General features: G+C 65.6%; 2 protein-coding genes across 5 annotated transcripts; one reads left to right on the top strand and one right to left on the bottom strand.

The window, feature by feature from the left end:
- The first annotated feature begins 647 nt into the window (after window positions 1–647).
- RNF223 (ring finger protein 223) lies at window positions 648–3,429 on the top strand. The gene is made up of 2 exons (XM_032629270.1): window positions 648–773; window positions 2,204–3,429. The coding sequence occupies exon 2, from the start codon at window positions 2,213–2,215 to the stop codon at window positions 2,969–2,971; it is 759 nt and encodes a 252-aa protein (XP_032485161.1). The 5' UTR covers window positions 648–773; window positions 2,204–2,212; the 3' UTR covers window positions 2,972–3,429.
- Window positions 3,430–4,263: 834 nt separating this feature from the next.
- On the bottom strand, window positions 4,264–13,884 carry LOC116744012 (tyrosine-protein phosphatase non-receptor type 11-like). Of its 4 annotated transcripts, none has more exons than XM_032613307.1 (15): window positions 13,653–13,884; window positions 10,753–10,875; window positions 9,557–9,754; window positions 8,713–8,899; window positions 8,517–8,636; window positions 8,206–8,319; window positions 7,948–8,044; window positions 7,626–7,705; window positions 7,120–7,302; window positions 6,777–6,908; window positions 5,917–6,071; window positions 5,744–5,811; window positions 5,407–5,555; window positions 5,237–5,334; window positions 4,904–5,087 (listed from the first exon to the last, which is right to left on the bottom strand). In XM_032613307.1, exons 1-15 carry the CDS (start codon window positions 13,718–13,720, stop codon window positions 5,033–5,035), a joined length of 1,827 nt encoding a protein of 608 aa, XP_032469198.1. In that variant the 5' UTR covers window positions 13,721–13,884; the 3' UTR covers window positions 4,904–5,032. The 4 variants fall into 4 exon arrangements, 3 of the variants coding, with proteins under 3 accessions (XP_032469182.1, XP_032469198.1, XP_032469192.1); XR_004346936.1 differs by having other exon boundaries at window positions 4,956–5,087; window positions 5,444–5,555; XM_032613291.1 differs by lacking the exon at window positions 5,237–5,334 and having other exon boundaries at window positions 4,264–5,087.
- Between the last annotated feature and the right edge of the window lie 961 nt (window positions 13,885–14,845).

Raw genomic sequence — 14,845 nt, 5'->3', positions numbered from 1 at the left:
CTCACCCCACTCTCTGGACCCAGAGCAGGGAGCTCCCTCCCGGCCCCCAAAGGCTGTAGGTGGGGAGGGAGGGGCGGGGGCAGCAGAAGCCCAAGTTTGGGGTGGGCAGCCACACGGATGAGGCAGGTGTTGGGGCGAGGGGCAGGGGCTGCTCGGGGAGCATGTCAGTGAGCTGATCGTGAGTGGGGGGCTCCTGGCAGGGACCCTCCGGGGGGCCCACCCAGGAGCTCAGGTGCCGCCACCTGGAACAGGGTTGGTGAGCAGATCTGTTTCCGGAGGGGCTGCTCCGGCATCTCAGGGGCCACGGGGGTAGGGGAGAGGTTTCACCCAGGCATCCAGCCACCCCCCCAGACCTGCCCAGACTACAGAGCCCTACCGACCCCTAGCCCCACCCCAGGCTCCACCCCAGACCTCTCACTTCTGACTCCCCGCCCTCGGCTGGCTGCCCAGCCTGCCAGGGACAGGACAGAAGGCCGGCCAATCCCGGAAGCGGGCCGCGCCCCCGGCCAGCATGATCCCAGCAAGTGTATAAATACACCTGCCGGGAGCCCACGCCCAGAGAACTCACACCCGCCTCAGACAGCACTCCACACCTGGAGGAGTGCACACACCCGCCCCCCGGCCCCCCGCCCCCACAGCGGCCCTGGAGAGGAACAGCAGCCAGGCCCGGAGGGGAAGGACCCAGCGCTGCCAGGACGAGTGAGCTCGCGGCCGCAGCCTGGCCGTGCCAGCCAAGAGGGTCATGCCTGGGCCCCACTGACCCCGGCTACCAGGTAAGGCTGGCTCAACTGGCACTCACCTCTCACCTGTATGGGCTCAGGGTGGGGCACCTCCTCAGAGGGGTGGGGCCTCCGTGCCAAGGAACCGGTTATGTGGGGTGAACTGGCTGGGGGAGGACAGCCTGCAGTACCCCCAGACCCTGCTGAGGCTGCCGCCTGGCCTGTGGCAGCTGCTGTCACCAAACGTAATGACGCTTCATGCTGCGATGCCGGGGCACTGGTGATGTCACAGTGACGTCACCGTGACTCACGGCGGTCACCGAGCCTTCGTGACACGTCACTGCAAAGTCATCCCACCATCCCTCCTGGACTGACCAGCAAGTCAGGGTCAGGTCACCCCTGGGGGGCCTTCCTGGGCTCCATGGGGTCACGTGGCCAGTGTCTTCCCAAGGCCCCGGCCTCCTGCGTCCGTCGTGAAGGTGAAGGGCGAGTCAGCCCCTTACCCGCCCTCCTCCAAGCAGGAGCCACGTGGCTGCCTGGGAAGGAGACGTGGACCCCGTGAAGGGGCAGCAGGCAAGGGGGAGAACGTCCCACTGCCTCCTGATGGCAGCTGTGGCTGGGGTGACGCTCCCAGGTGGCGGGCCGGCCTAGGGAGGATGGCTGGGGCTCATCCAGCACCCCGCCCCCCGCTCCCCCGGCCACAGGCTGAGGATCACTTCCAGGCCCTGAGGGCCAGCACCAGGCAGCCCTGCAGGTTCAGGCCGTGGCTGGGGGACAAACCTCCTCCTCGGGCCACGGCCACCACCCTTGCTCGGGCCCTCCAGTCTCCCGCAGCGCATCCAGCTCAGGCCGGCTCTAGATCCAGAGTCCCAACCCTCACCCCGCCAGGCCTGGCACCCACCCTCACACAACTGCCCGCAGATCGGGCGCATGCCAACCAAATCGGCCGCCCACACTGGGATCTGTGTTCAAACCCACTTCACCTGACCCAGAGCCACACTCCTCCTGTGAGAGCCTGGGCCCCGCTGGCTGTCACCCCAGCCTCCGAGCCGCCTCTAATGTACCGTGGCTGTTCTGTGTCATGTGCCCAGGGCCCACCCTGGCAGAGCCCCGATGTAAATAGTAACTGTTGTGGGCCATCGTCATCATCACCTTTATTTCTGCCCAGTGGCACGTCCAGGTAGGCCAGGGCTGGTGGGAGGGTCTACAGAGCAGTGGTCCACAGGGCCCAGGCAGGCTGGGGCACCCCCGGATGCTGAGCCCTGACTCAGCAGGTGAGGGGCTGGGGAGCGCAGGGTTACAACTTGAGCAGAAAGACCTTGAGCCAGGGACAGGTGGGACTTGGTGGGGGTGCCTGCAGATGGGCAGTGTCCTTCCCGGAATCTCTGGGTGATGCAAGAGAGGGACGGGGAGACAGCGACAGACAGACCTTGCAGGAAAGGGGCAATCGAGGTCACTCACAGGGGTCTCTGTTTGTCCCACAGCCCAGAACCATGTCATCAGGCCCGCAGGTGTGGCACACGGCCCTGCCGCCTGCTGGCAGGAGCAGCCCCACCGCCACAGTGCCCAGGTCCCGCGGCTCGGCCGGCAGCCCCAGGTCCCCCGGCAGCCCTGGCTCAGAGAAGGCGGTCTCCCCGCTGGAATGCTCCATCTGCTTCTCGGGCTACGACAACATCTTCAGGACACCCAAGGAGCTCTCCTGCACCCACGTCTTCTGCCTGGAGTGCCTTGCGCGGATGGCAGCCGCCCGGCCCGCAGGCCAGCCAGGTAGCGAGGTCGTGCCCTGCCCGTTCTGCCGGCGGCCCACAGCCGTGCCCATTGCCGGGGCCCCCGCGCTGCACACCAGCCGCCAGCTGCAGGCTCGGATGCCAGCACACCTGCGGCGGGAGGAGCCCGTGTGGCTGGAGGGCACCAAGCTGTGCTGCCGCCCGCCGCCCTCTGCGCCTGGCCCTGCGGCGCCCGGCTTTGTGTACGTGGACGTGAGCCCGAGCAAGCCCGCCACGCCCGCAGCACCCGTGCCCACCCCGGGCCCTGCCCGCCGTCAGGGCTGCCTGGCCCGCTGCTGGGCCCGCCGCAGGGACTGGAGGCGCGCGGCACTCATCGCCGTGCTGCTGCTCGCACTCTTATGCGTGGTGCTCTGGCCCGTGCAGTGCGCGCTCAGGACCGGGAGCCTGCACTGCCTCCCCCGGCCACCCCCCGCCGCCGCCCCCAGCGCCGCCACCTTCTCGCTCGGGTCTCTGGCTGACAACTAGGGTTACCGCCCCCACCCCCGGGATCCCAGAGGAGCCCCCTGGGATCTCTGAGGAACCCACACCCGGTTCGGCACACCTGCCCCCGCTCTCTGGGGCTGGCTCCTGTCGGGTGGACAAAATGGTCCCCCGAGCTCCCAGGGATCACAGATCCCTGTGGGCCCCAGAGGCCGCCCCCCTAACTTCCATCTTGCAGATGGGGAGACTGAGGTCCAGGAGAGAGCTTGGCGAGGCCCCTTCCCCATACACACTGTGAATCGCACGCAAGACCAGCCCCTTGCTGAAAAGGGAGCAGGCTCACCATCTTTCTTTCATTTTCACATTTTGCCCACGGCTCCTCCCTTCCCCAGGCAGGGCTGGCCCCTTCCCTCGGGTGGCCAGGGGGACAGAGGGCAGTGGCGGGGAGCCCAGCCCACCCTCCTGAACTGTACATTTTTAAATAAACTATTTTGTACTCGCAATTGGTAAGGGGTCCTCACTCTCTGTGTCCTCTTTCCTGCACCATTAAGCCCCTCCAGAAAAACCCCCAGTCTGCCCCTTCTGCAAAGACCCTCAATCCAGAGGACACTCCCACTGGACTGCACTCCCAGCAGCACCTAGGGTGGATGGCCGCAGGTTCTAGGGCATCCGACTGCTGTCCCCTCTGGGCTGTGGATGGGCTGCGGCACTTCTGGACTTGGCTGCCCCCGGGGGCCGTGAGGCTCTCCCAGGGAGTTGGAGAGGGCCTGGGGCACCTGGGGCAGGCGGGACTGCTGTGGGGCCTTGGCCTGGTCCAGGGCCCTCCCCCCCAGCCCCCACCACGGTCACACCAGGCCGCCTCCCCCAGAAGTCACGGCCCCACAGTCCCGCCTGGAGCCCTGACTGGAGGGCCGCAGGACCCCGTGGCCCCCGGGAACCGAAGTCCAAGTGTGCACGGAAGAGGGGCTGGCGACAACCAGCGTGTCCTGAAGACCCACAGACCTCAGGCTCCTCCAGCAGACCTTCCCAGGCTGGGCCAGGCCTGGCTGGTGAAGCGAGTGTCGCAAGGGCGGGCGGGAGTCCTGCCAGCCCCCACCCCTCCCCCACCCGGTTCTGCCCTCAGCCCCAGGAATCCTGCACTGCCAGCTTGGCATGGCAGAGAGGCCAGGCCGGTCTGGCTCTCGCACAGGTCCAGCCTCCTCACCCCTCACCCCAAAGCCCAGGACTTCCTGCTCCTACCAGCTGGGCCTCTGGCTCAGGGACACCCTGGGGAAGCTGGGCCCAGTCGTGGGGACCCACATGCTCTCTTTCTCCAGGCCCCAACAAAGACACAGAACTGAGAAGAAGGCATTTTACTGAGGAAACCACAAAGCCACAGGGACATCCATGATGGGAGGGTGCAGCCGTGGACCACAGGCCAGTGACATCACACCATCACAAACCAGCCAGGCACACATGGAGCCCCGCCCTCATCACCGTGGTCACACAAGCACGTCACATATTCTCTCATTCAACAAACACGTGTCCACTCGTGACAGCAATGTGACGGTCTGGGCTAGGCCTGGACACGGCAGGAACGGAGCCACTGCCTGGCCCACATCCTAGACCACGGCTGTGGGCAGGGCTGAGAAGCAGCTTTTAAGGGGTGGGGGGCATGCAGGATGCAGGGGAGAGGGGCACAAACGCTGGTGACCACGGACTGGCACTCACTTGCTGGTCACCCGTGTCCCACATACAGGCTGACACTCAAACGTGTGGCACACACAAGGTCACACATCGTCACTGCGCCGTGCAGGTGGTCACTGGTGGCCTCCCACACTGAGACAAACCGCAGCCCTGCAGCCCTGCCTCCCCTCCTCCAGGAGGGGCAGGGACACCGGATCTCCTAAACTTCCCTCACCATTTCTGGACGTGCAGACCTGGTCAGGGAGGGTCTGAGGGGCAGACCCGGGACCCCCGCCCCCCAACCCCGCAACGCTCTGGGCTGGGCGCCGGTCTGCACAGTCCTAAACACAGTCCTTTGGAGGAACGCGAGGGCCGGCCTTGCTGGGCTCCCGCCTTCTCGCACGGCTCCAGCCCCAATCGGGGCGCGCGCACTCGGGGCCCTCACGGCCAGAGGCGCAGCAGGTTCTCGTACACGTGGCCGGAGGCCTCCGGGGTGCTGCGGGCGGAGACGGGCTTCGGCTGGGGGCCACCTGCGATCCCGCCCCCTCGCCCCGGGCCACGCCCCCACGCCCGGGCCACGCCCCCGAGGCCTCCCTGCCGGGACTCCGCCCCACCCCCACCCCCGGTCCCTGACGCCCCACTCACGCCGCCGGCGCCCGGGACGGCGCGGTTCCGGGGCTACAGCCGGGGTCGGCGGGCGAGGCGCCCACCTTCAGGGAGTCGCGCTCCTCGGGCGGCTCGCGCTGAGGGGAGGGGCCGCTGGTCACCATGGTGGTGCCCCCGCTGGTTCCGCCCCGGCCCGGCCCTGCCCCCACCTGCTCGCGCAGGCGTAGCTGCTCGCCCCGGATGTACCGCTGCAGCGCCAGGTACACGAACTTGTACTGCGCCTCGGTCTGCACCATCCCCGAGCGCTGCCGCCGCACATGCTGGATCGTCTTGGGGACGTCGATGTCGCAGTCCAGCCCTGGGGACGAGCGAGCTCAGGGCGGGGCGGTGAGGCAGGGAGGAGGTGGGAGGGCCAGACGAAATAGGCGGGGCCGGCAACTGCAGGAGGGCGGGGCTAGATGGAAGGGGAGGGGCCGGTACCGGGGCGGGGCTAGATGGGAGGGGCGGGGCTCGGTTGCGGGGCGGGGCCTGCCTGGGGTGGCTCACCCTGCCTGCGAATGACGTCCACCAAGATGTCAATCACAATGATTGTGCCAGTGCGTCCGATGCCGGCGCTGTGGGGACGGACCAGGAGGCCTGTGGCCAGTTGACGGGACAAAGCCGTGGCCCCTTCCCCGGTCGCACCTGTGCCGCTGGCCCCGCCCCGTCCCTGGTCGCACCTGCAGTGCACTACCATGGGTCCGGCCCCCGGCATGCCGCTCTGGGCCCGGTTCACCTCGTCCAGGAAGCCAAGGACGCCGGCGGGCTCGGCCGGGACTCCGTGGTCCGGCCAGCCGAAGTACTGGCAGTGCGCCACTGTGCGCGGTGACTCCTCCTGGTTAGGGCGGGCTGGTGAGCGCCAACCGGGGGGTCTGGGCGGGTCCCAGGCGCCCCGCGCAGTGTCGGGGCTGACGCTGCTGTGACCCTCGGTGGGGAGGGGCCCAGGGACTGAACCGGGAGGAGGCAGGCTGTGGCGCGGTGGGGTTTGCCAGAAGGAGTGACCAGCGGGGCCCGGACAGAGCAAGAGGGAGTGGGAGGAAAAGATGGGATTCAGGGCTTGGGGGACCCCCCAGATAGCCCCAGGAGGCTCAGGTGCCTGGGGAAAGGAAGAAAGATGGTCTGGGGGAGAGAGCAGCGTTCTGGGAAGTGAATTCGATTTGGGAAAGGCCAAATGCAGAGGCTGGCAGGACCCCCCAGGTGCTTAGACAAAGGGAACTGGCCAGGAGGGATCTGTGCCTGGGACAGGAATGGGCACCACCAGTGTTCAAAGGAGGCCGAAGGTGCTGAGACGGCCCAGGGAGGGCTGGAGGGAGAGGTGCATGTGGGTGTGAGGCCGCCCTGGAGCCAGGCAACTGTGGCTGAGAACGTGCCCGACTGGAAACACTGCCCAGCAGAGCCCAGTCCAAGACTGTGCCCACTGGATTGAGGGACGTGCAAGCCACCAGGGCCAGCCCAGGGCCTCCTCACCCCAGCGCAGACCTGGGGACTTCCCGACCACTCTGACCCTGGCCCCACAGGTCTCGTTGCCCTCCAGGCTCACCTGGTCTGCCCTCCACACCTGCAGCTCCCTCACACAATAGCCCTGGGCCTGGTGCTCAGCAACGTTGCACACACGCAGGCGGCCATACTCTTGGCTGCCGTGCAGTTCTGGCCAGTATCGGAAACACTTGTTCTGGGAGGGTGGGGGCATGGCATCAGCCATACTGGAAGACCACCAGCACCCTTGCCCCTCTGCCCCGTAGGACACACACGGGGTCTCATCAGTGCCCTCCCTGCTCCCCCAGCATCCCTAAGACTGAAGAAGCAAGGCTGGGCCAGCACCAGCACCAGTCCAGTGGGGCACGCGGCAGGCGGAGGGGAGGGACACGAGCCTGAGCCCCTACCCGGCCTCGCTCCACCTCTCTGGTGGTCATGACGATGACACGCGTGTTCTCCTGGTGCACCATGGCCCAGAAGGCAGCCGCCGTAGTTGGCAGACAGCCCTGGGTGGCGATGTACACCTTGCCTGGTCCGTGGCCTGGCTTCTCCTCTAGGTCACTCTGAAAGGAGGTGGGGTCCACTGCCTGCTGTTTCCAGGGATTAAAGTGCCAGAGGACCAATGCAAGTTGATGCAAATGATATGCAAAGTAGCCCAGTGGCTCACACGCAGTCCGCCGAGGGTGGGAGGGTCTTAGGACCAATATTTAGTCCAGCAGGCTCTGAAGACCCCTCTGAGGACCCCTTGTGGACTGCCGCACCCTGAATATCCCCCTGAATATCTATTGTCTTGCCAAGGTCCACAGATCACTTCAGAGCTCCAGGCTCATTATTATGGGGGATGGGGTGACTGGTGTTTGATCCACGCGGGGCCACGTGTGCAGCTGGCCACCCACACCTCATGCACACTCACCCTGATGTAGTTGGCGTTGATGTAGTCGGCTCCAGGCACGCTGTCCTCCACATCACGCAGGATGACACGGGTGGTATCAACTGGGAAGGGAAGATGCCGCTTAGGTCTCCAGGGCAGAGGGGATGCTCGTGGACCCCACCTGCTTCCTGGCCCGCTGACCCGTGGTGAGCAGAGACAAAGGACGAAGGGGCAAGAGGGGGCATCACACTACTGGTGGGGAATGACCCCTGCCTTCACCCTCCAGGACCCCTCTGCCAGATGGGCCCCTGAATGTGGTGAATGGAGCCCTGGCCCCCCATGTGGCCCCAGGCCCCGGCCTCACAGGGGAGGATGTTCTTGTATCGGTTCTTGGGCTTGTTCTCCAGCCGCTGGCCCTCTTTCCGGGGATACAGGAGCCGGCATTCCTGCTGCTGCAGCATCTGGGGGATGTGGGGCTTTAGCCGGTGGCCCCAACCCTTCCCCGGAGCCCTCAACACCCGCTCAAACCCCCCGACCCACACCCCTCTGCTGGCCCTTGCCACAGCCCCAGAGGATGGGAGTTGGGGCGGGTGGGGGGGCGGAGCAGGCAGCAGTCCGGCACCTCGAACTCCTCCCAGAAGCCCTGCTTGGCCTTCTCGCTGGCATCCATGGCCTCGTTGAGCTCCCGCACACGGCTCTCAATGCTTGTGGCGCTGATTCTCGTGGTCTTGAGGGGCTGGCAGGGAGAGGCCCGCATCCAAGCTTAGCAGGGTCCAGCGGACCCCACAGTGCCCCGGCGCCCACACCCTTGCCCTCGGCCACCCGGCGCCAGCCTGGTGTCCTTTTTCCCGGGTGGGGCTGTGCCAGAATCCCTTGCCCCCCCAGGTGGAGAAGCCCACTCAGAGCCCAAGGTTCAGGTGCCCAGGGGCATACCTGCTGGAGGTGCACTACGGTCCCCGACCTCTCCACCAGAGGGTTCTTCCTGTAGCATTCCACCAGATCTCCCAGGGTGTCAAACCTCTCGCCACCTCCCACATCGTACTTCCCATCTGGCTGTGGGGACGGCAGTGAGCGGCCGGTGGTGCCCCCTCCCCTGGGTCACCCCCCAACCCCGGCCACTGCCTCCTACCTGGAAGTGTATCATGACATGGGTGACGCGTGCCTGGCGGTCCGCCCTGTCCAGCTGCTGTGTGAGCACTGACAGCACGAAGTCCCCAGGTTTGCTCTGACTCTCCCGAACCAGGAAGCTGCCCGGACGCCCCTTCTGCATCAGCAGCTTCTCGGCCTCCTTGCCAGACAGGTGCCCATGGTACCACCTGGCCCAGAATGGCACAGGTGAGACCAGGGGCCCCGGCCTGGCCAGGTGAGGGACACAGACCCACATGTAGCCTAAGGCTCTGAGACACAGATACCGAGAGAGGCACAGACCCACCCAGACCTCGGGGGCCCAGGCAGCACCCGCACCCAGGCCAGCCTCCGTCAGCCCTGCCCACCTCTCCGACCCTCCTCCGACCCAGAAAGCAGCAGGAGGCAGGACAGGCGGGCCCTGCAGTGCCCCAGGGTGACCACCAGGTGGCAGCCTCGTCCTCAGCAAGGAGGGGCAGGATGGTCTCCCCAGGCCAGCCGCACCCTGCTTCCTCGGCAGATGCAGCTGGCTCAGACCTCCGCAGTGCACATAGGGAAACCGAGGCTGGGGGAACCTGCTCTCCCCAAGTCACCAGCCAGGAAGGCAGGGGGCAGGCTGGCTGCAGCCCTCCCACCCTGCACTCACCCCTGTGGCTGGTGCCTGGGACCTGGAAGAAACGAGGCCAGAACCCCGGGGGAGGGGGTGCAGTACGCTCCCTCAGCTTTGCCACAGCTGTGCCCAAGCCTGACCCTGAGTCCTGGGGGCAGAGGACACCCAGAGGCCATGCCCAGCGGCCCCTGCCCCCTCGGTCACTCACACGCACACCTGTGCAGACCCAGCTGCTTACCGTTCCGACGTGGGGTCCTGGCAGCTCAGCGGGTGCCAGAGCTCCACGGGGGCCCCGCCACGCTCTCGGAGCAGCCCCCCGCGCTGGCCTGTGTAGTGCTGCACCAGCTCGGCCAGCGTCGCGAACTTCTCCCCTCCGTACAGATCATAGTAGTCGCCTGTGTTCTGGATCTTGATGTGGGTCACCTCGTCGCGGCGCCTGGAAGGGCCGGTGCGCCAGCCGCCGTTGGGGGTTGCTGCTCCCATCACCACCCTCAGCTTCCCGAACAGTCCCTGGGGTTTTCCTGCCCTGAGATCTCGGCCTCTGCTGTCCCCCTGCCACGAACAGCACGGCCAAGGCCAGGCCCCTCCCCTCTGCAGCTCCCCGTGTCCAGCCAGTGTCCGGGCCCCACCCTGGGTGGCGGGCACCCTACCCCCACTGCCCATGGGGCAGCCAAGATCGGGCTTGTCGACCACAGGCCTGACTCTCCCTTGGCCTGGAGGCCGAGGCTTGGGGCAGCCTCTCCGGACAGACTCTGCCTCATTCCAGACCACCTGCCCAGGTGCTCCAGAGGATGGGGGACTGGGGCCCCGAGACTGCTTCCCCAGGTGTCCCAGTGTGGCCTGGGAGGCCCCAGGAGAGAATGTCTGTGTCTCCAAGGTGAGGGAGGTCCATCCTGAGGGCTAACCTCATCCCGCCCACTGCCCAGGTTTAGTAGAAAACCCGGAAGGATCTGGAGCCCTTTGGGCAGACCCCTCCCCAGACCCCAGGCTGACCCGCCTCACCCAGGGTGGATGGACACGGATCCGGCTGTCCACTCTGCTGGTCATGACTCCTCCTGCCCATCCTCCCCGCACATTGGCCCTTTCAGGGCTCCGGCGAGACCCCCAGTGGAGGGCATCCTCAGGAGATAGGGGCACGATCCCGGCCATTGAGGCCCCTCAGAGGGTGGGAGGGAGGCCCTGCCGAAGCCCACCTCACGGAGCCCTCCCTGAAGGCCTCTCTAAGTGGCCCCCTCCTGCCCAGAGGCCACCTGGCCAGGAATGCCAGACTCCCCGCCAAGATCTCGCTCCCAGCAGGGGTCCTCACTGCCCACCCCCTCTGGAAGGACTGGGGAGCCTGATCCCCAGCTGTGCCCCCAGCTGAGGGTGTTCCGACCCCTTGAAGTCTTGCGGGACCTCGGGGCCTGTGCACACCCGGCATCACCACCCACCCACCTGACGGACAGCGTGAAGCCCCCTGGGCGGCTCTTGCTGGGTCTTGCCAGGAAGCTCCCGTGCTGGCCCTTGGACAGGAGCAGCCGCTCCGCCTCAGCCCCGCCGGTGTTGGGATGAAACCACCTGGAACGAGGACAGCAAGTTGGTGACGAGAGAGCCAGGAACACTGGGCAGTACTGACCACACCCACAATGCCTGCTGGGGCTGCCCTGTGCTCACCACCGTCCTTGAGCCGTGACCACAGGGTCTGGGGTCCGTGGGGAAGGAGGGGGCGTTGGGGGGGGACTGGGGACACAGGTGGGCAGACACTGACCCACAGTGGCAGGTGGGGAGGGCAGACCCCCTCCAGAGCCCCCACAAGGACACGAGCAGGAGCCTCAGCTCAAGCCCTCGGCCGTCTCTCCCCCCACCCACCGCCCACCGGGTGCCCCAGCTCAGCCAAAGGCACTCGGGACCCCCCACGGCCACCCAGGGCTCCCTTCCTCCCCTTACAGCCCAGCAGCAGACCCTCGTGGCCCACCCCTCCCACCTTCACCGCCCCTCCCGGTCCTGGCCACCACCCTCTCCCGCGGGACCCCAGCATGGCACGCCAGCCACTGGGTCAGCACCCCCGGAACGAGAGCACAGCCCACAGGCCCGTCACCCCCGAGAGCGCCCCCCACCCTGTTGCCACCTGCCAGTCCCGGCCCCTCACCCCACCAGGCTGTGCGCCTCAGGGCCTCTGCGCCAGCTGTTCTCCGCTCCCGGCCCACATCGAGTGACAGGGGACCCTCTCCCCTCACTCTGCGACACCTATTCTGCTTTATTTTTCTTCCCAGTATTGGCATCTTCTTGACATATGCTACGTATTTATTGGCTTGTGGTCTATCTCCTTGATTTTAAGCCCCACAAGGGCAGTGTGTACGGCAGGGTTGAAAACAGAGCCTGGGCATTAACAAACATCCTTGAATTCAGAAGTGAGCAACCTATGAATGGGTGGTGGGTGCTGGGCGAGCCCAGAGAGTCACCATCTGTTCTGCTGGGGGTCCAGGCTGAAAGGGACTCAACCCCACCCCCGCCGCTGCCACCACTCTGGGACTGACCTTCACAGCCTCCCGCACGAGATGTGGGGACAGGGCAGGGGAACCTCATCAGGACTGCACATGAGCCCACGGCTGAGATCATGACTGCTGTTAACTTTACCCCGGTGGCTTCTGTCTCCATGCGTCTCCCCCATTAGGGCAGGAATTTCTGGGGTTGGGATTAAACCATACTCGTGCGGTGGCCCCAGAGCGTCTCAGAGCAGGGTCCCTGCACGATCCCCCAGAGGGACACTGTGGCACGGTATCTGGCCTTCCATTGGCAACACTGTGTCTCCCAAAGGTCACTGCAGGAAGGGCTTGGGATCTCTGGTTCAGAGGTGTGTCCCCGGTTCACCGTGCAGGTGACACACAGTGTTGGGGGTAGTCCTGCCCCATCCTGCATCCAGTGGGAAACCAGGGCCCCCAACTCCAGCTCTGCTGCCTTGCGACCTCCCCAGGCCCCGCCCAGTTGTTCGCAGTCATAACCCGGGCACAAATGGGGTGGGGCTGCTGTGCCCCGGACAGACCCTGCCCCGCCCCACAGTTGACCCAGTACCATCTCGCCCCACTGAGATCTTTCTGGAATGGGAATCAGATCACATCTCTTGCGTAAAAGCTGGCCTGCACGCCTCCTCCGGTCCTCCTGCCGCTCCCTTGCCTCTCCTGGGCCCCTTCGTCCCTGCCGTCAGCTCCTTCCTGAACCCTCCAAGGAGCCACTGTGCTCAGTCTACATCGCGCTGTCTGACGCACAGCCCATGGCAGGTGTGGGGTGTGCAGGTGAATGGATTAAAATTCAGCAGAATCATAATCCCAGTTCCTGGGTCACAGTGGCCACGTTTCACTGCTGAAAGCCACGTGTGGCCACTGGAGGCTGTCGACTGCGGTGGGAAAGCAAATTTCCACCATCACAGAGAGTTGTGGCCTGTGCTGGTCCACACTGCCCATCTTCGCCTGAGTCACCACAGACCTGTTTCCCTGGGCTCTCAGGGTCTCCCTCGGCCTCCCAGGGCCAGTGGTCAGGCCTCCTTCCAGAAGCACGTACTCCACACGGGAGTTCTCCACACTCCCCTGGTTTCCCACCTCAGCCGGCCTGGGTCCTCTCCCTTCTTCTGACCCCGCGGTGCTGGAGCCCCACCACCTGTGCCCTACACGTGTCTCCACGTCCACGCACTGTCTACATCTCCAGCCCCACCTGGGCTCTGAGCTTCAAGCTCATAGACACAACTCTTTCCAGTATCTCTGTCTGAAGGGTAACAGGATCTCTATCTTAACGTTTGCAAAATTCGAAACTCCTGACAGGGCCCCTGTTCTATGCAGTCCTCGCTCAGTGAAGGGGGCCACCGCCCGCCCATCACTCAGGTCCCTGCCCTCAACTCCCCAGCACGCTCCCAACGCTGTGCCCTCTTACCCTGACCTCCAGACACCCCAGAACCAACCGCTTCTGCCACCGCCCCGGGACCAGTGCCCACCGGCTCTTGCCTGGACGTCTCCAGGCCTCATGCTTCACCCTCAGCAGAGCCATGGCAGACAGAGGGGTTCTCAGAAAATGCACATCAGAGCCGTTTAAACCTTGCCAGTGGTCCTGCGTGGCTCTCAGGACGCTCACACACACCTCAAGGACCCCCCACTAGAAAGCCCCTCCCCCTGTCGTCCATCTCTCTGTTCACTGGCGTCACTCCGCCTCTGGCCGCCTCCAGCCGGCCCTACGGGGCACGGCTCATGCTCCCTCCCTGACCATCCCGCTGCCCCTGCCATCAGCGCCGCAGCGGCATCACTGGCCCACCTTCCACGTGTGGCGCCTGCAACAGCAGACGGGCACGCACAGGCTTCTGTGTTTACCTGTCTCCCCATGTCTTCATCACCAGACGTGAGCCCTGGGGGAGGACAGGCTCCGTTCTGACCTCCATGGCTCCCCAGGGTCCACGTACTGGTTCAGAGAGGCCCAGAAGCTCAGGTGACCTGCACAGGGCCAACCAGAGCTCCCATGCGGCTCTCCCTGGAGGAAGGAGGGATGCCACCAGCCAGGCACTTCCTGGGCACTTTCTGGGCCTGGGGTCGAGCTCCCTGCCGCGCTGGCTCTAGAGGAGTGGGGCCTGGGGGCTGTTTGGTCGAGTGGTTCAGCAGATGAAGCTCCCAGGGGGAGGGGCTGCCACGTGATGACCTCCAGGGCCAATCACAGGACAGCAGGCGAGGCCACCAGGAAAAGGGCGAAGGCCTCGTGCCGTCAGAAACGCGGCAGTGTGTGTGCGGGGGACACTGGAACCCAAAGGAAGGCCTCCGACCCCCCCACCCTGGGGCCACCCACTCTGCTGAACCACATCCTGTGCCCAGATGCCACCTCCCCCAGTCCCAGCAGCCTCAGACGCCAGTCCAAGATGGGCGATGCCCAGAGTGTGGGACCAGGGAGAGAGGGTGGAGGCCCAGCATCAAAGGTGAAGGGCATATTGTTTGTCCTTTCTGGGACTCTCGCTCATACTTTCCATCCCTCTCTCCTCCCCGAAAGCTGCCCCGGGTCTATTGGGTGGAAATCTCCAGGGGTGGGGTATCCTGAGAGGACACAGCAGCTCACACCACAGCAGCTGCAACCCCAGGCCAAGGTAGGCCTCACTCCCCCGACCAGGCCTAGCGGTGGAGCCAGGTGTCCGCAGGATGGCGCAGCCGGCGGCCCCTGGCTAAGGGGCGGGACGAGGTGGGGAGGCTGCAGTCCCGTCTCCAGTCTCCACACCAGGGTCACTTCTGTGCCAAAGGGCTCCCTGCTCAGTGGCAGGTCGGTGACTCAGCTCTGCCCTGGTCACATGGTCAGGCAGGCCTGGGAGAGGGGCAGGTGAGGTGGGCAGGGCACACTGGGCTCCCCATGGGTCTAACAGCCCGGGCCTGCCAAGGCCAAGCTGAGCCCAGTCAGTGCCCCGGAGTCCAAGAACAGCCCAGCCTGAACCCACTGGCCACCGTCTGGTCCAGCTTTCTGTGTGGCCTTGGTGTCCCAGCTGTAGATGGCACAGCTCCAACCCTGGGACCCTGGGAGACCCATGAAT

Source organism: Phocoena sinus, chromosome 1, assembly GCF_008692025.1.
Source record: "Phocoena sinus isolate mPhoSin1 chromosome 1, mPhoSin1.pri, whole genome shotgun sequence".
Classification (NCBI taxonomy): Eukaryota; Metazoa; Chordata; class Mammalia; order Artiodactyla; family Phocoenidae; genus Phocoena; species Phocoena sinus.
Note: the sequence above shows the minus strand (reverse complement) of the source record. Positions and strands in the feature narration are given on the sequence as shown.